This window comes from Macrotis lagotis, chromosome 5, assembly GCF_037893015.1.
Source record: "Macrotis lagotis isolate mMagLag1 chromosome 5, bilby.v1.9.chrom.fasta, whole genome shotgun sequence".
In the NCBI taxonomy this organism is placed as follows: Eukaryota; Metazoa; Chordata; class Mammalia; order Peramelemorphia; family Peramelidae; genus Macrotis; species Macrotis lagotis.
Genome location: NC_133662.1, coordinates 35,280,189 through 35,297,957, shown reverse-complemented (window position 1 = coordinate 35,297,957; position 17,769 = coordinate 35,280,189). Strand labels below are relative to the sequence as shown.

Sequence of the window (17,769 nt, the reverse complement as noted above, 5' to 3'; positions counted from 1 at the left end):
GTTGATACTAAAGATTTCTTTAAAACAAAAAAGACAAACCAACCCTATTAGATGATACTTTATGTTTCTTTTATTTTTGGTTTTATTTTTGGTTTTGCAAGGCAATGGAGTTAGGTGACTTGCCCAAGGTCACACAGCTAGGCAATTATTATGTGTCTGAGGTTGGATTTGAACTCAGGTACTTCTGACTCCAGGGTTGATGCTTTAGCCAAGCTGGTGCTCGCTCTATCTACTGGGCTACCTAGCTGCCCCATTTTAGGTTTCTTCAAGATGCAAACCTTTTATACCTGTCCTGATACTCCTTGAGTTTCTTAACAAAAAAATAATATTCACTTAATAAATATAATAAATTATGTCTTTACTCCACAGGATTTAGGCAGGAAAGCAATTTACTGATATTTTAGAAAGATTTCAATTTTTAAAAAAAGAGCAAAAAGGTTTAATTCCCAGTTAACCAGAAATTTCAATTAGACCGAATATCCTTTTCCTTTCTTCTCAAAACACTATTTTTATTATTTTATTCTTTTTTTAAAAAAGAATGATTAGTTTTAATACAACTAAGGAAATAACTGAAAGTTAACTTTGAAAATTCCTCCTTTTAAATTAGACTTTTACTTTTTCTTGATGTTTTTTTTTCCTCCAAGCAGAAAATCTATTGTGAACCATTTTGTAGAACTGATTACAAAGGCTATGAAGAAACTTATCAACACTTGAAGGCAGACTCAAAAAAAGCTCACAGTTTGGGTGTCACTAACTGAAATTCAATCTTATAAAACCTAAGTTTAAAAGTGGTAGGGTAGAGTGGTAAACAGAGTTGTTTATTTTATCTTTCCACTCCACTCTACTAATGTCTTAATAAAATGGGAGGGAGTAGGGAAGTCCCAGGTACAAATACTGATAGGCTTTGGTGAGTTAGGTGGATGTCTACCCCAAGCATATGAAGACTTCACAGTTTGGACTGGATAAATGAGAACAGTTTGTTCCAAAGGAAAGCAATAGCATGTAGAACTTGGTCAGACAACAAAGATGACAGGATCATCAACTGCATCTTGGACCATTGCCAGTGATCCTGACTTTTGTCTTGTTTGGGGTCCAAAATTGTCCAATCTGCAAGAAAAATCCCTGAGGCAAGAGCCCTAAACAAAAGTACTTTTACTAAAGGGTCCACAGCTCTCTCCAGTGAAGTGAATCACAGACCTTCCTCATGATCTGAGATGCCTTCTTTCTCCAGGGTCATACCTTTATTGGCTTAGATACCCAAACATACAGAAAAGATATGTTTTTATCTTATTGGTTGGTAGATTTTGACTCTCAGGAGACCCAGAAATGATATATTAGGAAGGGTAGCCACAAAATGGGCAAGATAAGGGTCATCTCTACTGAGTAAGTGATCATAGAATCTGTGCATACTGGACAAGAGAGGGTAGAAATACAAAAAGAAACTGGGAGACTTCCCATATCACATCACTCACTTTAGGCTTGGACATGGAATTTGAGCAAAATGGGGGGTGTGAGATTTTTGTCAGCATTCTTTATGTTGGATTAAAGTTTGAGGCCTAATTTACAGAATTTATAATCACTACCCTTATAGAATGCTATTAAACTGATTAATATTGATTGGAACAAAAATAGGGGTCTAGTTGATCATCTATCACACTTGCCACTGGACTTGGATGACTTTGGAAGAGAAAGTGAGGCCAAGGATTTTGGGAAATTCTGCCTTACATGAAGCTAATTCATGAGAAAGTCAAGACATCACCCACCGCTGATATCATTGGTCCTCTTCAGAAAAAAGGAAATGAACAACATTCTCCCTCTTGTTCTGAGAAAATAGAACAATCTATAATTTTATGGCTCTCCCCCCTTGAAAAGAAATGAATGAAATTTGCAAATAAAAAAAATTACACTGAATTGAAAACTGAAAAAAGGAAATGAAGTAAAATGAAAAATAATTTCAAATTTTAAAAAGGCTTACTGTGGAAAAATGCATATTCAACCTGAATTTCCCATACACAGTGACTTCCATATTGAAAGATCTCAGAATAATGTTTATTGATTTTTAATATTGTCCCTTACTTAGGCAGAGAAAAAAACAACAAAAGTCTTTTGTGCTTCTGAAGAAAATAAAAATCCAATAATCAGAATCTGGTAAATTATAAGTTAATGAAATCTTATCCCATTGACCTACAGGAAGAGAAAGAAAAATGAATCATCAATTTTTAAGTATTTGGGTTCTTCACTCAAACCTTAGGGACAGATTTGAACTAGCCAATTCAGAAAAGGCAAATTTCAAAAAAATTATTTTCATTTTCTCTTTAATCCCTGAAATTTCAAATCCCTGAAAATACAAAGGTTTTGATTTCTTCAGTATGGCGATTTACTTCATCAGTGTAGTTTTCAATCTATGACAGTGGGAAATAAAAAAACCCCAATGGAATTGTTCGAGTCACTAGACTTGCCCAAGGTCACACAGTCAGTCAATGATAGAGGTGGAACTTAAACCCAGGTATTCCAGATTCAACCCTGGACTCTATCCAATGTTCCACCCTACAGTTTAATATATAACCAATGTGTTCAACTAGCTTCACTTGAGTACGTTTATTTGTTCTGAGAGGGGATTCTAGTAGGAGTGGTCAAAAATAGTGAGAAGTGATGTTGATATTAAAAAAAAGAATCAACCATAAATAAAGCATTTTTAAAGGGGGAAAAAAAGTACTGTCTTGAGATTGGGTAGGGTGGGGTTGTATGTGAAGGAGTGAATGGATCAATGGATTATTGAGAATGATTTGGTGGTGCAGTGGAAAGAGCACTGGCCTTGGAGTCAGGAGAATGGGAGTTTGAATCTGACCTCAGACAACTGACACTAACTAGCTGTGTGACCTTGGGTGAGTCATAACCCCAACTGCCTTGCATCCAAGGTCATTTCCAGTCATCTTGATTCATATCTGGCCCCTGGACTCAGATGTCTCCAGAGGAGAAAGTGAGGCTGGTGACTTAGCACAGCAAGCCCTTACTCGAATCCAATTCACATACTTGTCTTGGCATCACTTCCCTGATGTCATGGTCTTCTTCAAGAATGAAGGATAAACATTATGATTTATTAAGTTGTCCATTATGGGGCAACTAGATGCACAGTGGATAGAGAAATGAGCCTAAGATCAGAAAGAACCAAGTTCAAATTCTGCTCACTTATTCCTCAGACACTCATTAGGTGACATGATCTGGGCAATTCACTTAACCATGTTTGCCTCACTTTCCTTATATGTAAAATGAGATGGAGAAGGAAATGGCAAATTACTCTATTATCTTTTATAAGAAAACTCCAAAATTGATCACAAAGAATAAGATAAAAGGAAGATGATTAAACCCTTCAGGCAGGGTTTAATCCAGGTTCCAGATCTGAAGCCACATAATGTTGAGAAAATGGCGTACATTCTTTTTTTAGTTTGTATGGTTCCTGTGGGCAGCTAGGTGGTGCAGTGGATAGTGCACTGGCCTTGAGCTCAGAGGACAGGAGTTCAAATCCAGCCTGACACTTGACACTTACTAGCTATGTGACCTTGGGCAAGTCACTTAACCTGATTGCCTTGCATCCAGTCATCTCCAGTTGTGTTGATTCATATCTAGCCATTGGACCCAGATGGCTTGTGACTTAGCATAGCATCCCCTCACTCAAATCCAATTCATGTGCTTGTCATGACATCACCTCTGATGTCACAGTCTTCTTCAAAAATGAAGGACAAATAACAACTATGATTCCTGAGAATTAATTGGCCATCAGCTCAGCTGGGCTGATTTCTAGACTTCTCCAAGGAAGATCAGAAAGAATTGCCTGCAGAGAAATCAATGCCCATCTCATCTGCCCTGACCCCTTTTCAGATACCTTAAAATGACTAATAGAGTTAATCTCTATAGCTAGCCTGATAAATAATGTGATTTTAGTGGGAGTGGAAAAGTTTTTCCCATCATACCTCTCTGATTATGATGCCTGGAATTTCTTTATTAACAGAAAAGGCTTTTGATAATTAGGGACAAAAAGTCTAAAATATGCCCTGATGGTTGAAACTCATTCCTTTTGATATATAATTATTTGGAAAATAAGCAGATGTTGATGATGCAATAGATAGAGGGCCGGGCTTAGGGTTAGGAAGATGAATTTTCCCAATTTCAGACTCCACATACTATCCACTTCATCACCTAGTTGCCCATTATAATTTTTTGTTTTGTTTAACAAACTCCTCTCATAAATTAAAATTTATATCTTACAAAAAGATGACATTAGAAACAGATTTAAAATAGAAGAACTTTTATTTGAATATAATTATGCTCTGCTAAAGCATCCAGTGTTTGCAGAGGATGGAATAAAAATTAAAGTGGCTTCCTATGCAGTTTGTACAAGAAGTAGAGATTAGGACAATGGGTTAATATTTTAGTCAAAGCACACAAAAGGCATCCTATTATCTGACAAGTTTTATTTTCATGTAAACTTTTGATTGGTGACATCAGTGTTGGGAGTTTTCAGTAACAAATATGAAAGACTTTTAAAATTTATAGCAGTGGACAATGGCTTTGTACCTTCTATGATGATAAAAAAGGAAAATGGGGGTTAATGAGACATGATTCAAGTACCCTTTAGGAAATGCTGATTGTCAATTAGGAAATAGTTGAAAAAAATTTTTGGTTTAAAAAAAGAAGCTTGCAAACTAATATTAATAGAAGAAGTGTCAATTTGTTAGTTATTTTTTTCCTTACAGATGCTTGACATTTCTTGTTGAAACTTATCTTTCAAGTATAAAGAATATATTTAGTCTGTTGTAGCAGAAGGATGAAAATATGTCCTTGATAGCTGAAGCTTCTCATGGGACCATCAAGACGAGTCTCAAGATCATTAAGAGGCTGTTTTAAAAAAAAAAGAAATCCAAAATAAGGGCAAATAAATTGACAGAAAACAAAAAAGTCAGTCCAGAGGCAGCTAGGAGTGGATAGGGCATCAAGTCTGATATATGATAATATTTGTAAAGGGCTTTGCAAATCTTAAAGTACTATATAAATGTTAATTAAATTATGTTACAAATAACACCTGTGTATTATGTTAAATATATATACACATGTGTATTATATTAAAATATATATGTACACACATATATATATAATATGAAAAACTTTGTGTGTGTGATATATATATCACACACACAAAGTTTTTCAGTCATGTCTGATTCTTCATGACCTCATCTGGGTTTTTTTTGGCAAAGATCTGGAGTGGTTTGTCATTTCTCCAGCTCACAGATGAGGAAACTGGGGATAATAGAGTGAAGTGACTTGCCTAGGGTTACGCCAATGGTAAGTATTTGAAGTTAGATTTGAACTCCTGAAGTCTCTATCTATCTGCCTGTAAATTTAGGTAGATTTACTCTGACATGTGGCTACCTAAATTTACACACACACACACACACACACACACCACACACACATACGTTGTGTATAATGTACAAATATACATGATTAAATGTGTATGTGTATATGTATGCATGTGTGTGTTCATAGTTGTACAATTGTATATCATATACATATAGAATATATTATATTAAATAGAACACAAATAAGATAGCTATATAGAATAAATGAGAGGCCTCTATTGTGGATATCTTGCTGGTACAAAGTTGTTTACATGTTGTCTCCTTCATTACAATAGGAAACCCTTGAGGTCAGGGACATTTTGCCTTTAAGTATTGATTGTAAACTAACTGACTGATGACTCATATGAGAGAATGTTTTCATATACATGGAAGAATTTAGAGATCATAACTGGCATAGATAATCTTATGGGAATTTAAAGAGATTATGGTTTCAAAGTTTAGAAAGAAACATAAACTATCAACTATCTCAAGCCAAAAGGTCAAAGAAATTCCACTTCTTCCAGGAAATATGGCTTGATCCATTAGCAGGGAATGATCTCTTTTTCTCATGATTTTACACATTGCTTTTGTCTCTTATTCTCTTCCTCTACTGAGTAGGAGTACAGTCACTCTATAGTAAGGAATACATGTCTGTGAATGCCCTATTGGCAATTCTCATTGAAACTTATCTTTCAAGTATAAAGAACATATCTATTCTGCTATGGTGGAAGGATGGGAACTATGTCCTTTGTAGTTTGGAATTCTTATGGGAACATCCAAGACCATTCTCAAAATCATTAAAAGAAATCTTTTCTAGATTGTAAGACTGTAAAGCCAGACTTCATCCACTTCCATATCTTTCCAAGCTGTGCTGTGTACATGGTGGCTACTTAGTCACCGAATGAATGAAATAAGTAATGCTGTTAATTTCAGTTCTTTTCCTTGGCCATGCTTGTTTTTATAATTATAGAAGATTCCATTTTGTTCTTTTAGACAGCTAAGTGACATGTGGTTAGAGCACTGGGTCAGAAATACCCCATTTGCCAAGCATTTTCTTCTACTTCCCACTCACCTGGACTTCTCTCCAACCCTCAGTTAAAAATCCCACCTTCTGCCAAGTCTTCCTTGGTTCTCCTAAAGGCTAGTGCCTTCCTTTTAGACTCTCCCCAATTTATCCAGTATAGATCTCATCTATACATAGTTATTTATTTATCATATCCCTTTTTAGAATGTGAACCCTTTCAAGAGAATTGCTTCTCCTTTCTATCCTCAGTACTTAGAATGACTGGCACATAGGAAGGGCTTAATAAATATTTGATGACTGACACATCCCAGATGTTTCCTCATCAATTAATTTATTTTATTTTAGACCAGAGCTGTGATTTCCTGGGTACAGGGAGTTTCCTGTGAGGAAATTTCCTTTAACTTCTCTGCAACTTGAGTGGGTGAAGTGGGGAGGTGTAAAATGACTTGTCCAAGGCCCTCCTAATTCTAAAGCTGATTCTCTAACCAGCCCATAAGTCTCCCTTTTTGGACGCCTGGGAAAATGATTCCATAACAGAAAGACCTGAAATATTCATTCCTGGACTTCTATGTGGAATATATTTCATCATTTGGTTGCTGTAATATTTGAGTTTCCCCTATTTGTTCACACTTTGTTTCCTCCTAAAAGGGGGGGAAGAGAACAAACAACCTGCTTGTGCCAGCCACTAGGCTAATCACCTTACAAATATTATCTCATTGGATCTTCACAAACCACCCTATGAGGTAATTGCTATTATTATTCCCATTTTAACAGTTGGGGAAACTGAGGTGAGTCACAGAGGTTAAATGATTTGCCCAGGGTCACACAGGTATTAAGTTTTTGAGTCTGGATTTGAACTTGGGTCTTCCTGACCCTGGGCCCAGTGCTCTAACCATATGTCACTTAGCTGTCTAAAAGAACAAAATGGAATCCTCTATAATTATAAAAACAAGCATGGCCAAGGAAAAGAACTGATAAATTCACCCCTTTCAAACTCAAAAGACTGATAGGGATATTGTTACTTTATCCAATTTTTTTAATTAATGGAAAGAAAACAATGGGATCTGTTTTTTGCTATCTTTTGGGGGACAGGATGGATGCTATAGAATCTCCTTTGAAGATTTCAAAGAATAAAACAGTTTCCTGATCTAGATAGCTTAGAAAAACAAGTATACCTAGATGGGGGAGATGATCTACTTCAGAACATTCTTATCAAATAGCATTTTTAAAATGTCCAAAAAACCCAAATCTATATGCAAGTGGTTAATAACCTGTGGTATGATTTTGAATAACATGTTAATCAGGATATGGCTTGAGTAAAAAAAAAAACCCATCACTAAAAATGCCCTTTAGCCATGTTCTTTCTTCCTTATCCTAATTGTGCAGGATGGTTGTCACCCACCCCCCACTCCCATCACCACAGAGTACTTGAGGGTAACTTGACACAATATCCTCTCTATCCATCAAAGACTTGGCATGGTTTTTCTGTCACCTTGCTTTCCCTTACTGTAGTAGAAGGCATCTTAACTGAGGAGTCTGCAAGGTTTGGTTATTAATATATTGATAACTTTCAATGAAATTGGTTTCTTTTGCAATCTTAATGAACTTAAAAAGATTATTCTGAGAAGGAATTCAAAGACTATACCAGCCTTCCAAAGGAGTCCACAGATACAAGAGGTTAAAAACACTTCTTTCAAAAAGCTAACAATCAATAAGCTCTTCAATTTTCTTGGAATTGTTTGGAACTTTTCAAGTGAGAATTTGGAAGTAATTCATAGCTTGAACAAAGAGATATCTATTTGTAATTGCCATACATAGGATCCTGGGTGATACATGGATAAAGTACTGGACCCGAGTCAGGAAGATTCATCTTCCTGAGTTAAAGTAGAGCCTCAGACATTTACTAGCTGTGTGACCCTAGGCAAGTCACTTTACCCTGTTTGCCTCAGTTTTCTCATCTGTATAATGAGCTAGAAAATGGCAGACCCAAAGGGGGTCACAAAGAGTTGGACATGACTGAAATGTTTAAACAACAGCAAGACATAAGAACACAGATTTAAAGTTGAAAGTGACCTTAGAGATGATTCAGTTTCCAAGGAAGTAAACTGAGTTTACTAAGGTCAGATTGCTAGTAATCATCCAGGTTTAACTTAAACCAATTTCTGTGACTTCCAAGATAAAGTTCTTTCCATTTGTAACTGTGAAGGGAAAGAATACATAGCTATATTTGCATTTTTTTTTTTTAGGTTTTTGCAAGGCAAATGGGGTTAAGTGGCTTGCCCAAGGCCACACAGCTAGGTAATTATTAAGTGTCTGAGACCGGATTTGAACCCAGGTACTCCTGACTCCAGGGCCGGTGCTTTATCCACTGCACCACCTAGCCACCCCATATTTGCATTTTTTAAAAAAATCTATTACTTAATTGTTGAAAGGAATTTCCAGGTTTAGAGACACTTCCCCAGCAATACAAATTGGTCATTCATCTTACTGTTTTAAAAAGTGAACTGGGACACTGAGGAGTGAGGCAATTTATCAAGAGTCATATTGCCATAAACCCAGGTCTTATTGGCCAAGGATGACACTCTATTTACTATACCATTGCTACCTCTTTCATTACTTCTTACAAAAGTCAGTCTATGATCTTTATAATCAAGAGTCAATTATAGCTTTGTTATAGTCTTAGGTTCCAATGAAGATAAGTATTAGGTTCAAGTTGGAGTAGCTAAGTGGCACAGTGGATAGGGCATTGGCCCTGGAGTCAGGAGGACCTGAGTTCAAATCCAGCCTCAGACACTTAAAAATCACCCAGTTGGGTGACCTTGGGCAAGTCACTTAACCCCACTGACTTGCAAAAACAACAAAACAACAATCCCCCCCAAGTATTAAGTTCAAGTTATCATATTTAGAACATTGAATATAGCAGGTTAGAAACTTGACCCTCAGTTATGAAAATTGTTGGTCATTTTCATTTCGTTCACCATAGCATTCATGATTCCAAAAAATGTTCATGTATGTTTCCAATAAGAAATATTAAACACTGGCATGTGTATGTTGCTTTAGGTCTGCAAAGTTGCCCAATACATACATAAACTCATTTGACTCTTTTTAAAAGATACTTAAGAGTAGTTTGCATTTCCTCCTCCAGCTTATTTTACAGATGAGGAAACTGAGACAAATAAGGCTAAGTGACTTGCCCAGGATTTGAAGCCAGATTTGAATTCAGGAAGATGAATCTTTCTAACTTCAAGCCATTCTTTCTGTGTCACCCAGTTGTCCCTTAATCCTTATTTAATTAGTTTGATAAACTAAGAAGAATGATTTAGTGAATGCTGATTTAAAACTTGTATAGGCTTCTAGGCTGTTATAAAAATTACACTTAGAAAATTTAGAAAATTAAATTTACTAAATTTAGTAAACTTACTCTTCCAAGGCAGACAGGTAACTCATGAGTAACCTCTGGTCTTAGACTGCCCAGTTCCCTGAGATTTACAACTTATTATCTTCAGGATTACTTTATTTACAAAAAATTAGAAACTTACTGGTTGTCAAAGACCTATCCCTTCTGAATTCCAGCAAAGGAAATTAAGGACAGAAATATTTCTTTACCTTAGGCCAGCTATAATTCCTGCTGGCATTAGTTTCTTGGATCTCTTGAACCTCATTCCCATAATAAGGGTCAGAAAAAAGGTAGTCACTGTAAAACAAACCAGGCCTTGAGTTAAAGTTACAGGAGAATAATTTTATGGCTACATATAATAAAATACGGACAATCATATTATTGGTCCAAAGTTCTCTCCCTCTTCTAAGTCATAGTAATTTTTTTTATGCGCAAACATTAAATGGTTCTACTCTTCTTAGAAAAACACTTATTTTCAATTAGTTAAGCAAAAAAGTTAAATTTTTTCATAGCATATTTATAACAACATGAAAGGGACCCTGACTTACTCTACCTATCTCCCAAAAAAAGAAATTATAGGTGTTTTAGGAAAATGTATTATCACAAAAAAAAGGCAGTTCAAATTAATAATTTAAACCTGGAAGGGAAAAGTACTGGCTTTTATAATATTAGAGAACTTAATGCATTTAGAATAAATAACCTGGTTGCCCAAAGAGCCAGGTATTATACACTTTGCAGGTCAGTCTTTTAGCAACTCCCATCTACAAGAGGCTTTATGCAATATTTATGGCATTAAAATGGTACCCCTGAAAAATGGTTTTAAGAAAACACAACCCCATTTAACAAATAATGTGCCTCTAAATGACAGAAATCTTTGGATGCAAGTTGCTTAGATGCATGTAAAAAGTACATTTTAGAAGGACTGCCTTCTTGCAAGAATAGTTTAGCTTTTTTTCAGCACTTATTTTCTCCTGACATCATTCACAACCCCTTTTAAAAAAAAAAATACCCAGCCTCAACTCTCTTCTCCCTATCCTAGATTCAAATATATTATTACTGCTATCTCCTCCCAAAAATATAAATTTGTTTCAGTTCATAGACAAATTCAGGTACTTTTTATAGCAATCAAACTGCTATACTAGAATAATATTAATTCATTTGGTTTCCCAATCCTTCTCTAATTGGCATTCTTGATTAAACTGGGCCACACAAAGCCCATAATTGTTTTGCCTGTGGCTATGCTTCTCCTCAGGACATCAGGAAAACATTTAGAAATGATCAATTCATGACTTGTCAGATTATTTAAGGCACAGCACGATCCAAAAGTTATGCTCAAGAAAACTGACATTCAAATGAAAAGCATTCAAAATTGACTTCTCCCCAGATAACCTCCAAACAGGCAAGACAAAATGGCTCATATTTCTACAGAATTTGAAGGTTTTTCAAAAGTGCCATCTTCGTGACAGTCCCATGAAGTAGGTGGTATGATTATCTCCATTTTATAAACAAGAAAACTGAGGCTTAGAGAAATTAAAGGACTGGTCCAGAGTCACAGGAAAGATGGAACCCATACCTTCTCAATGATTCCAGATCCATTGTGATTTTCCCTTATATCATAGTGATCACCTTGACCCTGAACCTAGGAGAGTTGGGGACTCCTAAGGATACAGTGACTCTTGTTAGGGTCACAAATCAAGAACTGGAATGAACCTCATAGGCCATCTAGTCCAACTCCTCATTTTTCATATAAGAAAACATAAGCTCAAAAAGTTTAAATGACATGCCCAACATCACCCAACTATGAAGTGTCAAAGCTGGGATTTGAACTCAGGTCTTTTGACTCCAAAGCCTGTGATTTTTCTACTGTTCAATTAGGTTTCAATTAGTGTGAACAATAAATCCCATGTAGCTCTGACATTGTTCAAATTTGAACTTCCCATTTCAATGGTATTAGGACAATGTTCATATTTTAGATAATTACAATTCTGAATAATGTAAATTTGAATACCTGAGATTTCATGAGATTTATTATTCAAACTAATTGGGAGATGGCTATGCCATGTTGACTCCTGATCTCACAGACTGTTTTTCCTGATTTGCAGTACATACTAAGAGATCTTGATTTTTTTAAAACACTCTCTTTTCCCAGTCTAGGCCAATATAATACTCACATAGTGATATTTTGATATCCTGGGAGTCACGGGAGACGCGATAAGCTCCATAACCCGACAACAAGCCAAAGGAAAGACCAGCAACCAAAGATACAATGCTTCCTAAAACAGCAAGGAGGGCAGAGGATCAGCAAGAGAAATGCAAATCAAAGAAATATGAAACATGATGATATCACTTCAATGTTTCACGAAGTTGTGTGGTGTGGGTTGATTCTCCATGGAGACAAATCACAACTCCTCCAAAGTTAGGTGAACCTCAGATGATAGACACACAATCTATTTCTAGTCCTATACTTCAGTCCTTCATTAAATAAGACGTAGCCTGCCAAAGCTTTGTGTTCCAGGACAACCACTGGGGTCACCTTCTCCCATTGCCCCAGGACATAATAGGGGATTTTTCCCCAAACTATTTCAAAGGTTTTTCAAAGATTTGTCAAAGGAAATGCTAAGAAACAATGTCAGCTAAAATTCAACACATCTGTCTATTACATCTTTCAATTAGTATATTTATCATATCTTTCTATCTTCTATATCAGTCAATATTTCTATCGCATTTTTCTTACAGCCTAAGTCATTATCACTCATCTTGACCTTTATCTTGCCATTGGACTCTGGAGGAGAAAGTGAAGCTGGTGACTTTGCACAGCTGTGCCTCACTTAAATCCGATTCATGAGAAAGTCAAGACTTTACCCTCTTTGAGAACACTTCTAAAGCTCAGGAACAGCCCTAAATGCTAGGGATGCAAAGGAAAAAAAAAGATCCAGAGTAGTTCCTCCCCTCAAGAAGCCTATACTCTATGGGCTTCTAGGACTCTGAAACAGTCCTAAGTGCAAGGGATACAAAACGGTGTGGGGGGGGAGACCCAAAGTAGGTCCTCCCCTCAAGAAGCCTAGACTCTATAGGCTTACATAGACAGTAAAAACAAAATATTTGAAATAAAAAAAACACATAATTTGGGGGGTGTGGGGTGCTGGTAACTAAAGGGAACCTCAGAAGGAGACAAAGTCAACTTATGATCATTAAAAGATAAATGTTTGTTGACATCTTTTGTTTTTACATTTCTTTCATTTGTGAATGAAGCTTACCAGGGATCTCTCATTTAAAACAGAATTTAAAAAGGAAAAAAAAAAAAGTTCAGCAATAAATGGGGAAAAGAAATTAAATATTTAGGTCTCTTTTTTTACACTGTGTCATTTGTCATGTCTGACTCTTTGTGAGACCATTTGGGATTTTCTTGGAAAAGATAATGGAGTGGTTTGCCATTTTCTTCTCCAGTTCATTTTACAGATGAGGAAACTGAGGCAAACATAGCTAAGTGATTTGCCCAAGATCACCCAGCTAGTAAATATCTGAGGCTGTATTCGAATTCCGGAAGACTCATCTTCCCGAACTCAGGCTCAACATTTTAAATACTGTACCATCCAGCAGGTGGTACAGTCTCTTAACTGTTTTATAATTGAAACTCTGCTGACTTGGGGGAAAAATTATTTTCATGAAAATTTGTGAAAATGGCATTTTAAGTTTTGCAAATCACTTCACATACACTTTGTCATGTGAGTCTTATAATAACTGGGTGAAGTTGAGAGCTATCATTACCTTTACTTTATCAGGAAAGAAGGAAACTGAGAGTCTGAGAAATTAAGCCAGTGCCACACAGCTACTGGGCATCTGAAATGACATTCAAATCCAGTCCTTCCTGTTGCTAAGTCAAAGGCACCTATGTGGACCTGGAGTCAGGAAGACTTGAATTCAAATCCAGCCTCAAAGACTAAAGAGCTGTGTAACCCTGTGTAATCACTGAACCTATTTACCTCAGTTTCCTCAAATGTAAAATGGAGATAATATCACTGACTTGCCAGAGCTGTCATAAGGATCAAATGAGATCATATTTATAAAGTGCTTGGCACATAGTAGGTGATTAAAGACTGGTTTTGTTCTAAGGTCAGCACTCTACAAGACCAAGAAAAGTATTTGATTCCTTTGGAATTAAAAAATAGATTATTATCTATGAAGTTTCAAAGTCAGTGCAATCACTGATAGGCATTTCACTGTTTTTTTTTTCATTTTTTAATAAGAGATCCACCAAAAACAGGAGAAAAAATAACTTTGCTCATGATCTCACAGGGTACAAGGGGCCGTAATGGGCCATTTATTTTAATCTATCTCCTTAATTTCCAGGGAAGAAATACCTAGAAAACAGGTGGCTTTTCTTCTATCTGAGACATAAGTTCTTAATTTAACTTTGGTTACTTCATCTTTAGCATACCAAAGTTGTCAAAAACACAAAAAAAACTTGTTTTTACTTAAAACTCTTTAGCATACTAAAGTTGTCAAAATCACAAAAAACTTTTGTTTTTACTTAAAACTCTTTAGCATACCAAGGCTGTCAAAAATTAAAAAATTTCCCAGGACCAGAACAAAACCAAAGCCTTGATTTTTCACAAGAGTGAGAAGCAATAAGAAAAGTAAGAAACATTTTGTTCCCTAAATGTCTCTTCTTCAAGACAACTGCCTTGCTCAGTTATATGCCTATCAAGATAAATAAATAAAAGATCTGATTAGTGGAGAAATTTAAGTCTTAGAGTTACCTAAGATCTTCAGAGGAGTTAAGTAATTTGCCCATGTGTCAAAGGCTAGATTTGAATCCTGGTCTTCTGACTCCCAGATCAGAATTCAATTCTACTATCCCACAGTGATTCTTCACATAATTGTATAAGAATACTTAAAAATAAAATTCTGATACTGGGTGTTTTCCACCAAATTTTCTATTGAGTTGGATTCTCTTTCTTTTGGATATTAGAAACAAGAAAATAGCTAATTTGGCACCAAAATACTTTTCTTTATTAATCTGCTATGCCAACTCATTAAGCTTCCTATCAGTCTTGTTACTGTAGTTGTTCAGTCCATCCCTTCATGACCCTACAGACTTGTCCATGAGATTTTCTTGGTAGAAGTACTAAGGTGGTTTGCCATTTCCTTTGCTAGGGTATCTTCATTTTACAGGTAAGGAACTCAGGCAAATAGTGTTTAAATGACTTTTCCAAGGTCTCTCAGCTAGTAAGGGTTTAAAGATGGATTTGAATTAGATCTTCCTGACTTCAGGTCTGGTGTTGTATCTATTGCATCATCTAGCTGTCCTCTCTAGTCTTAGTAGAAAAAAAATCATCTCTAACTGATAAATAGGTAACTTAAAAGAAAGTTCAATTTTAAAGATGATATTAAAACTGTCTCTACATTTTTTTGTCTTACAAGCCCTCATATCATTCTTGTAAACTTTACCTTCTAAATCACCTTTAGTTTTGAAATTTATAATTTACCTTTGCGATGATATCCCAAAATGCCTCCAAATGCTACTATGCTAGCATATCCAAAACCAATCCAGTCAATAGCCATGGTTACACGTCTAAAGAAATAGAGAAAAGGAAAAGGACCAAATAAGATAAACCTTGGAAAAGATTTTTTTTAAAACAGGGAAATATATTAATCAAGCACATGAAAATTATTAAAATAAAATGGGCACATAATATAAAAATAATTTCTCAAGTCTGTTTAGTGAAAAAAAAATGTAGGCGTATGCTTAGTATCAATCCTTTTTTTTTCCTTACCAACCCCTTCCCCACAATACACTAAATGATTTCTCTCATCTGGGAACATCTGGGAATGAGGTATTTAAGAGTCAGTATTCCAGATAAATTAACTGTCAAAAGTAAAACGCCTTTTTATAAGTTCTACAAAACACATTCCACACTCCTCTGCCTTAATAAGCAGAGCATACCTCAAGGATCCATGATTTCATCGGTGTGGACACTCCCTCCACCAATGTAGATTGTAAGCCCTTCTATGTCTTGGCAGAAAGTCTTCATGAGTTAGTGTGGTTGAAAAAACAAAAACAAAAACAAAAAACTGATCATCCAGTAGCCAACTTTAGGATGAAGAGTTCTCCAGACTTGGTTGGAATGGTCTTCAGAGGATAGACACACAGTCTGACTCCAGGGTCTATCTGAGGCATTTCCTACTTGGTAGGGCTTGCCATTCCTTGTGTTCTACTGACACATAGCCTTTGGGAACCCAAGGCCACCTTTGTGTCAAAAGTAGGCATCATCAGAGGACTCTGGCAGAAGATTAATATTTCCTGGATGCTTCCAGGGGATCAAATTCTGTAATAGGGAGCCCTTACACAATGATACCCATAAGGGCCTGTGGAAGCACGGAAGCATGGAAGAGTGCTGGTCCCTAGAGCAAGTTCCCCCAAAATAGCTGTTCTCCTAAATGATATTTCTTCCATTTCCTCCCTTACAGCTGCCTCAGCTGTCTGCTGGCCCTTCTCACCACCCCATGGTTTTTCCATCTCTGCTACTACTTCTGCATCTACCACTTCCCCATTAGCACCAATTTCTTCTTTTCCATGCTGATGTGGTTTTGTCCCTAGGGGTAGTTGGTTTTGACACATTTCACAAGATAACACAGGTGCAATGCTCTGCTTCTTCTCCTAGGTCTCCTGGGTTTTACTGACTGTTCCAAAAAGATGAAGGTACCAGAAATCACAGAATGAGATAAGGAGAATAATTGAGCTGGAAAGTAAGATTCCACTAATTTGGACAAATTGGAATAGAACTTTAAGACCAGTGTATTTAAAAGTGGTATAAAAAGAAGTATAAGCAAAACAAGAAAATCACATGGACAGTGCCTATAACAATGTAAATGGAAAGGAAGGGAGAAAGAAGAAAGGAAGGAAAGAAGAAAGAAAAGGAAGGAATGAAAGATGTTAAGAAAGGAAAGAAGGGAGAAGGAAGAAAAGAAAGGAAGAGAGGAAAGAAAGAAGAAAAGGAAGGAAGGAAAGAAAGAAGAAAAAGGAAGAAGGAAGGGAAGAAGGGAGAAAGAAGAAAAGAAGAGAAAATAAGGAAGGAAAGAGGAAGAAAAGAAAGGAAGGAAGGAAAAAGGAAGGAGTGAGGAAGGAAGGAGAGAGGAAGGAAAGGAGGGAAGAGGGAAGAAAGAAGAAAGGAAAAGGAGAGAGAAAAGAAGGGAGGAGGAAGAAAGAAGGAAAAAAGGGAGGGAGGGAAGATGGAAAAGGAAGGGAAGAAGAAAAGGAAAGAAAAAAAAGAAGGAAGGAGGAAGAAGAAACTGAATGATTTATAATTATAATGTTCAAATCCAGCTTCCCCCCACTAAAAAAGATAGAACTCCATCTCTCCATGCCACCTTGTCTCCTGCTATTTTTGCAGACGAGGAGAGATTATAGATATGGATAACTACACATTATATCAAGCTTGGTTAATTTTAACATTGATTAGTTTTGCTGAATTTTTAAAATTCTTTGTTATGCGAGATGGCTCTCTGAGTGGAAGAGAAGAATATTTTGGGAAATGAAGATGATACTAATTTTAAAAAAGTAAAACTTTTTAGATTAAATACTGTTGTTGCTCATTTTCAGTTGTATCCGATTCTTTGTTATTTAGAGTTTTCTTGGCAAAAATACTTCAGTGGCCTCCCATTTTCTTCTCCAGCTTATTTTACAGATGAGAAAAACTGAAGCAAATAAGGTAAAGTGACTTGCCCAGGGTCCCACAGCTAGGGAGTGTCTGAGACTGAATTTGATTTCTGAAAAAGGAGTCTTGACTTCAGGCCCAGCACTTGATTCCAACATTGTGCCATCTAGCGGCCCCTATGATTACTCGTAAACTTTTCCAAATTTCTTAGAACACTTTGACTCTCTATCACCCATAAAATCTCAAATGGGGATTAAGTGGCCATTAGTGTAAGGAACACACTTTCAGATTCCA

The 17,769-nt window shown here is 36.2% G+C and overlaps 1 protein-coding gene across 5 annotated transcripts in view; it reads right to left on the bottom strand.

Annotated features, from left to right (window-relative positions):
- Window positions 1-4,589: 4,589 nt before the first annotated feature.
- The window catches only part of TMEM14A (transmembrane protein 14A), a 135,538-nt gene continuing 122,358 nt past the window's right edge, over window positions 4,590-17,769 (bottom strand). For 3 of the 5 annotated variants that reach the window (XM_074237197.1, XM_074237193.1, XM_074237196.1), the window contains 4 exons: window positions 15,307-15,392; window positions 11,989-12,090; window positions 10,027-10,114; window positions 4,590-4,896 (listed from right to left, as the gene is read on the bottom strand). In XM_074237197.1, coding sequence (XP_074093298.1) covers window positions 4,857-4,896; window positions 10,027-10,114; window positions 11,989-12,090; window positions 15,307-15,382 — 306 coding nt within the window. In that variant the 5' untranslated portion in view covers window positions 15,383-15,392 and the 3' untranslated portion in view covers window positions 4,590-4,856. Of the gene's footprint in view, window positions 4,897-10,026; window positions 10,115-11,988; window positions 12,091-15,306; window positions 15,393-15,764; window positions 15,847-17,769 lie in introns of all 5 variants that reach the window. The other 2 variants (XM_074237194.1, XM_074237195.1) reach the window with 1 other exon arrangement.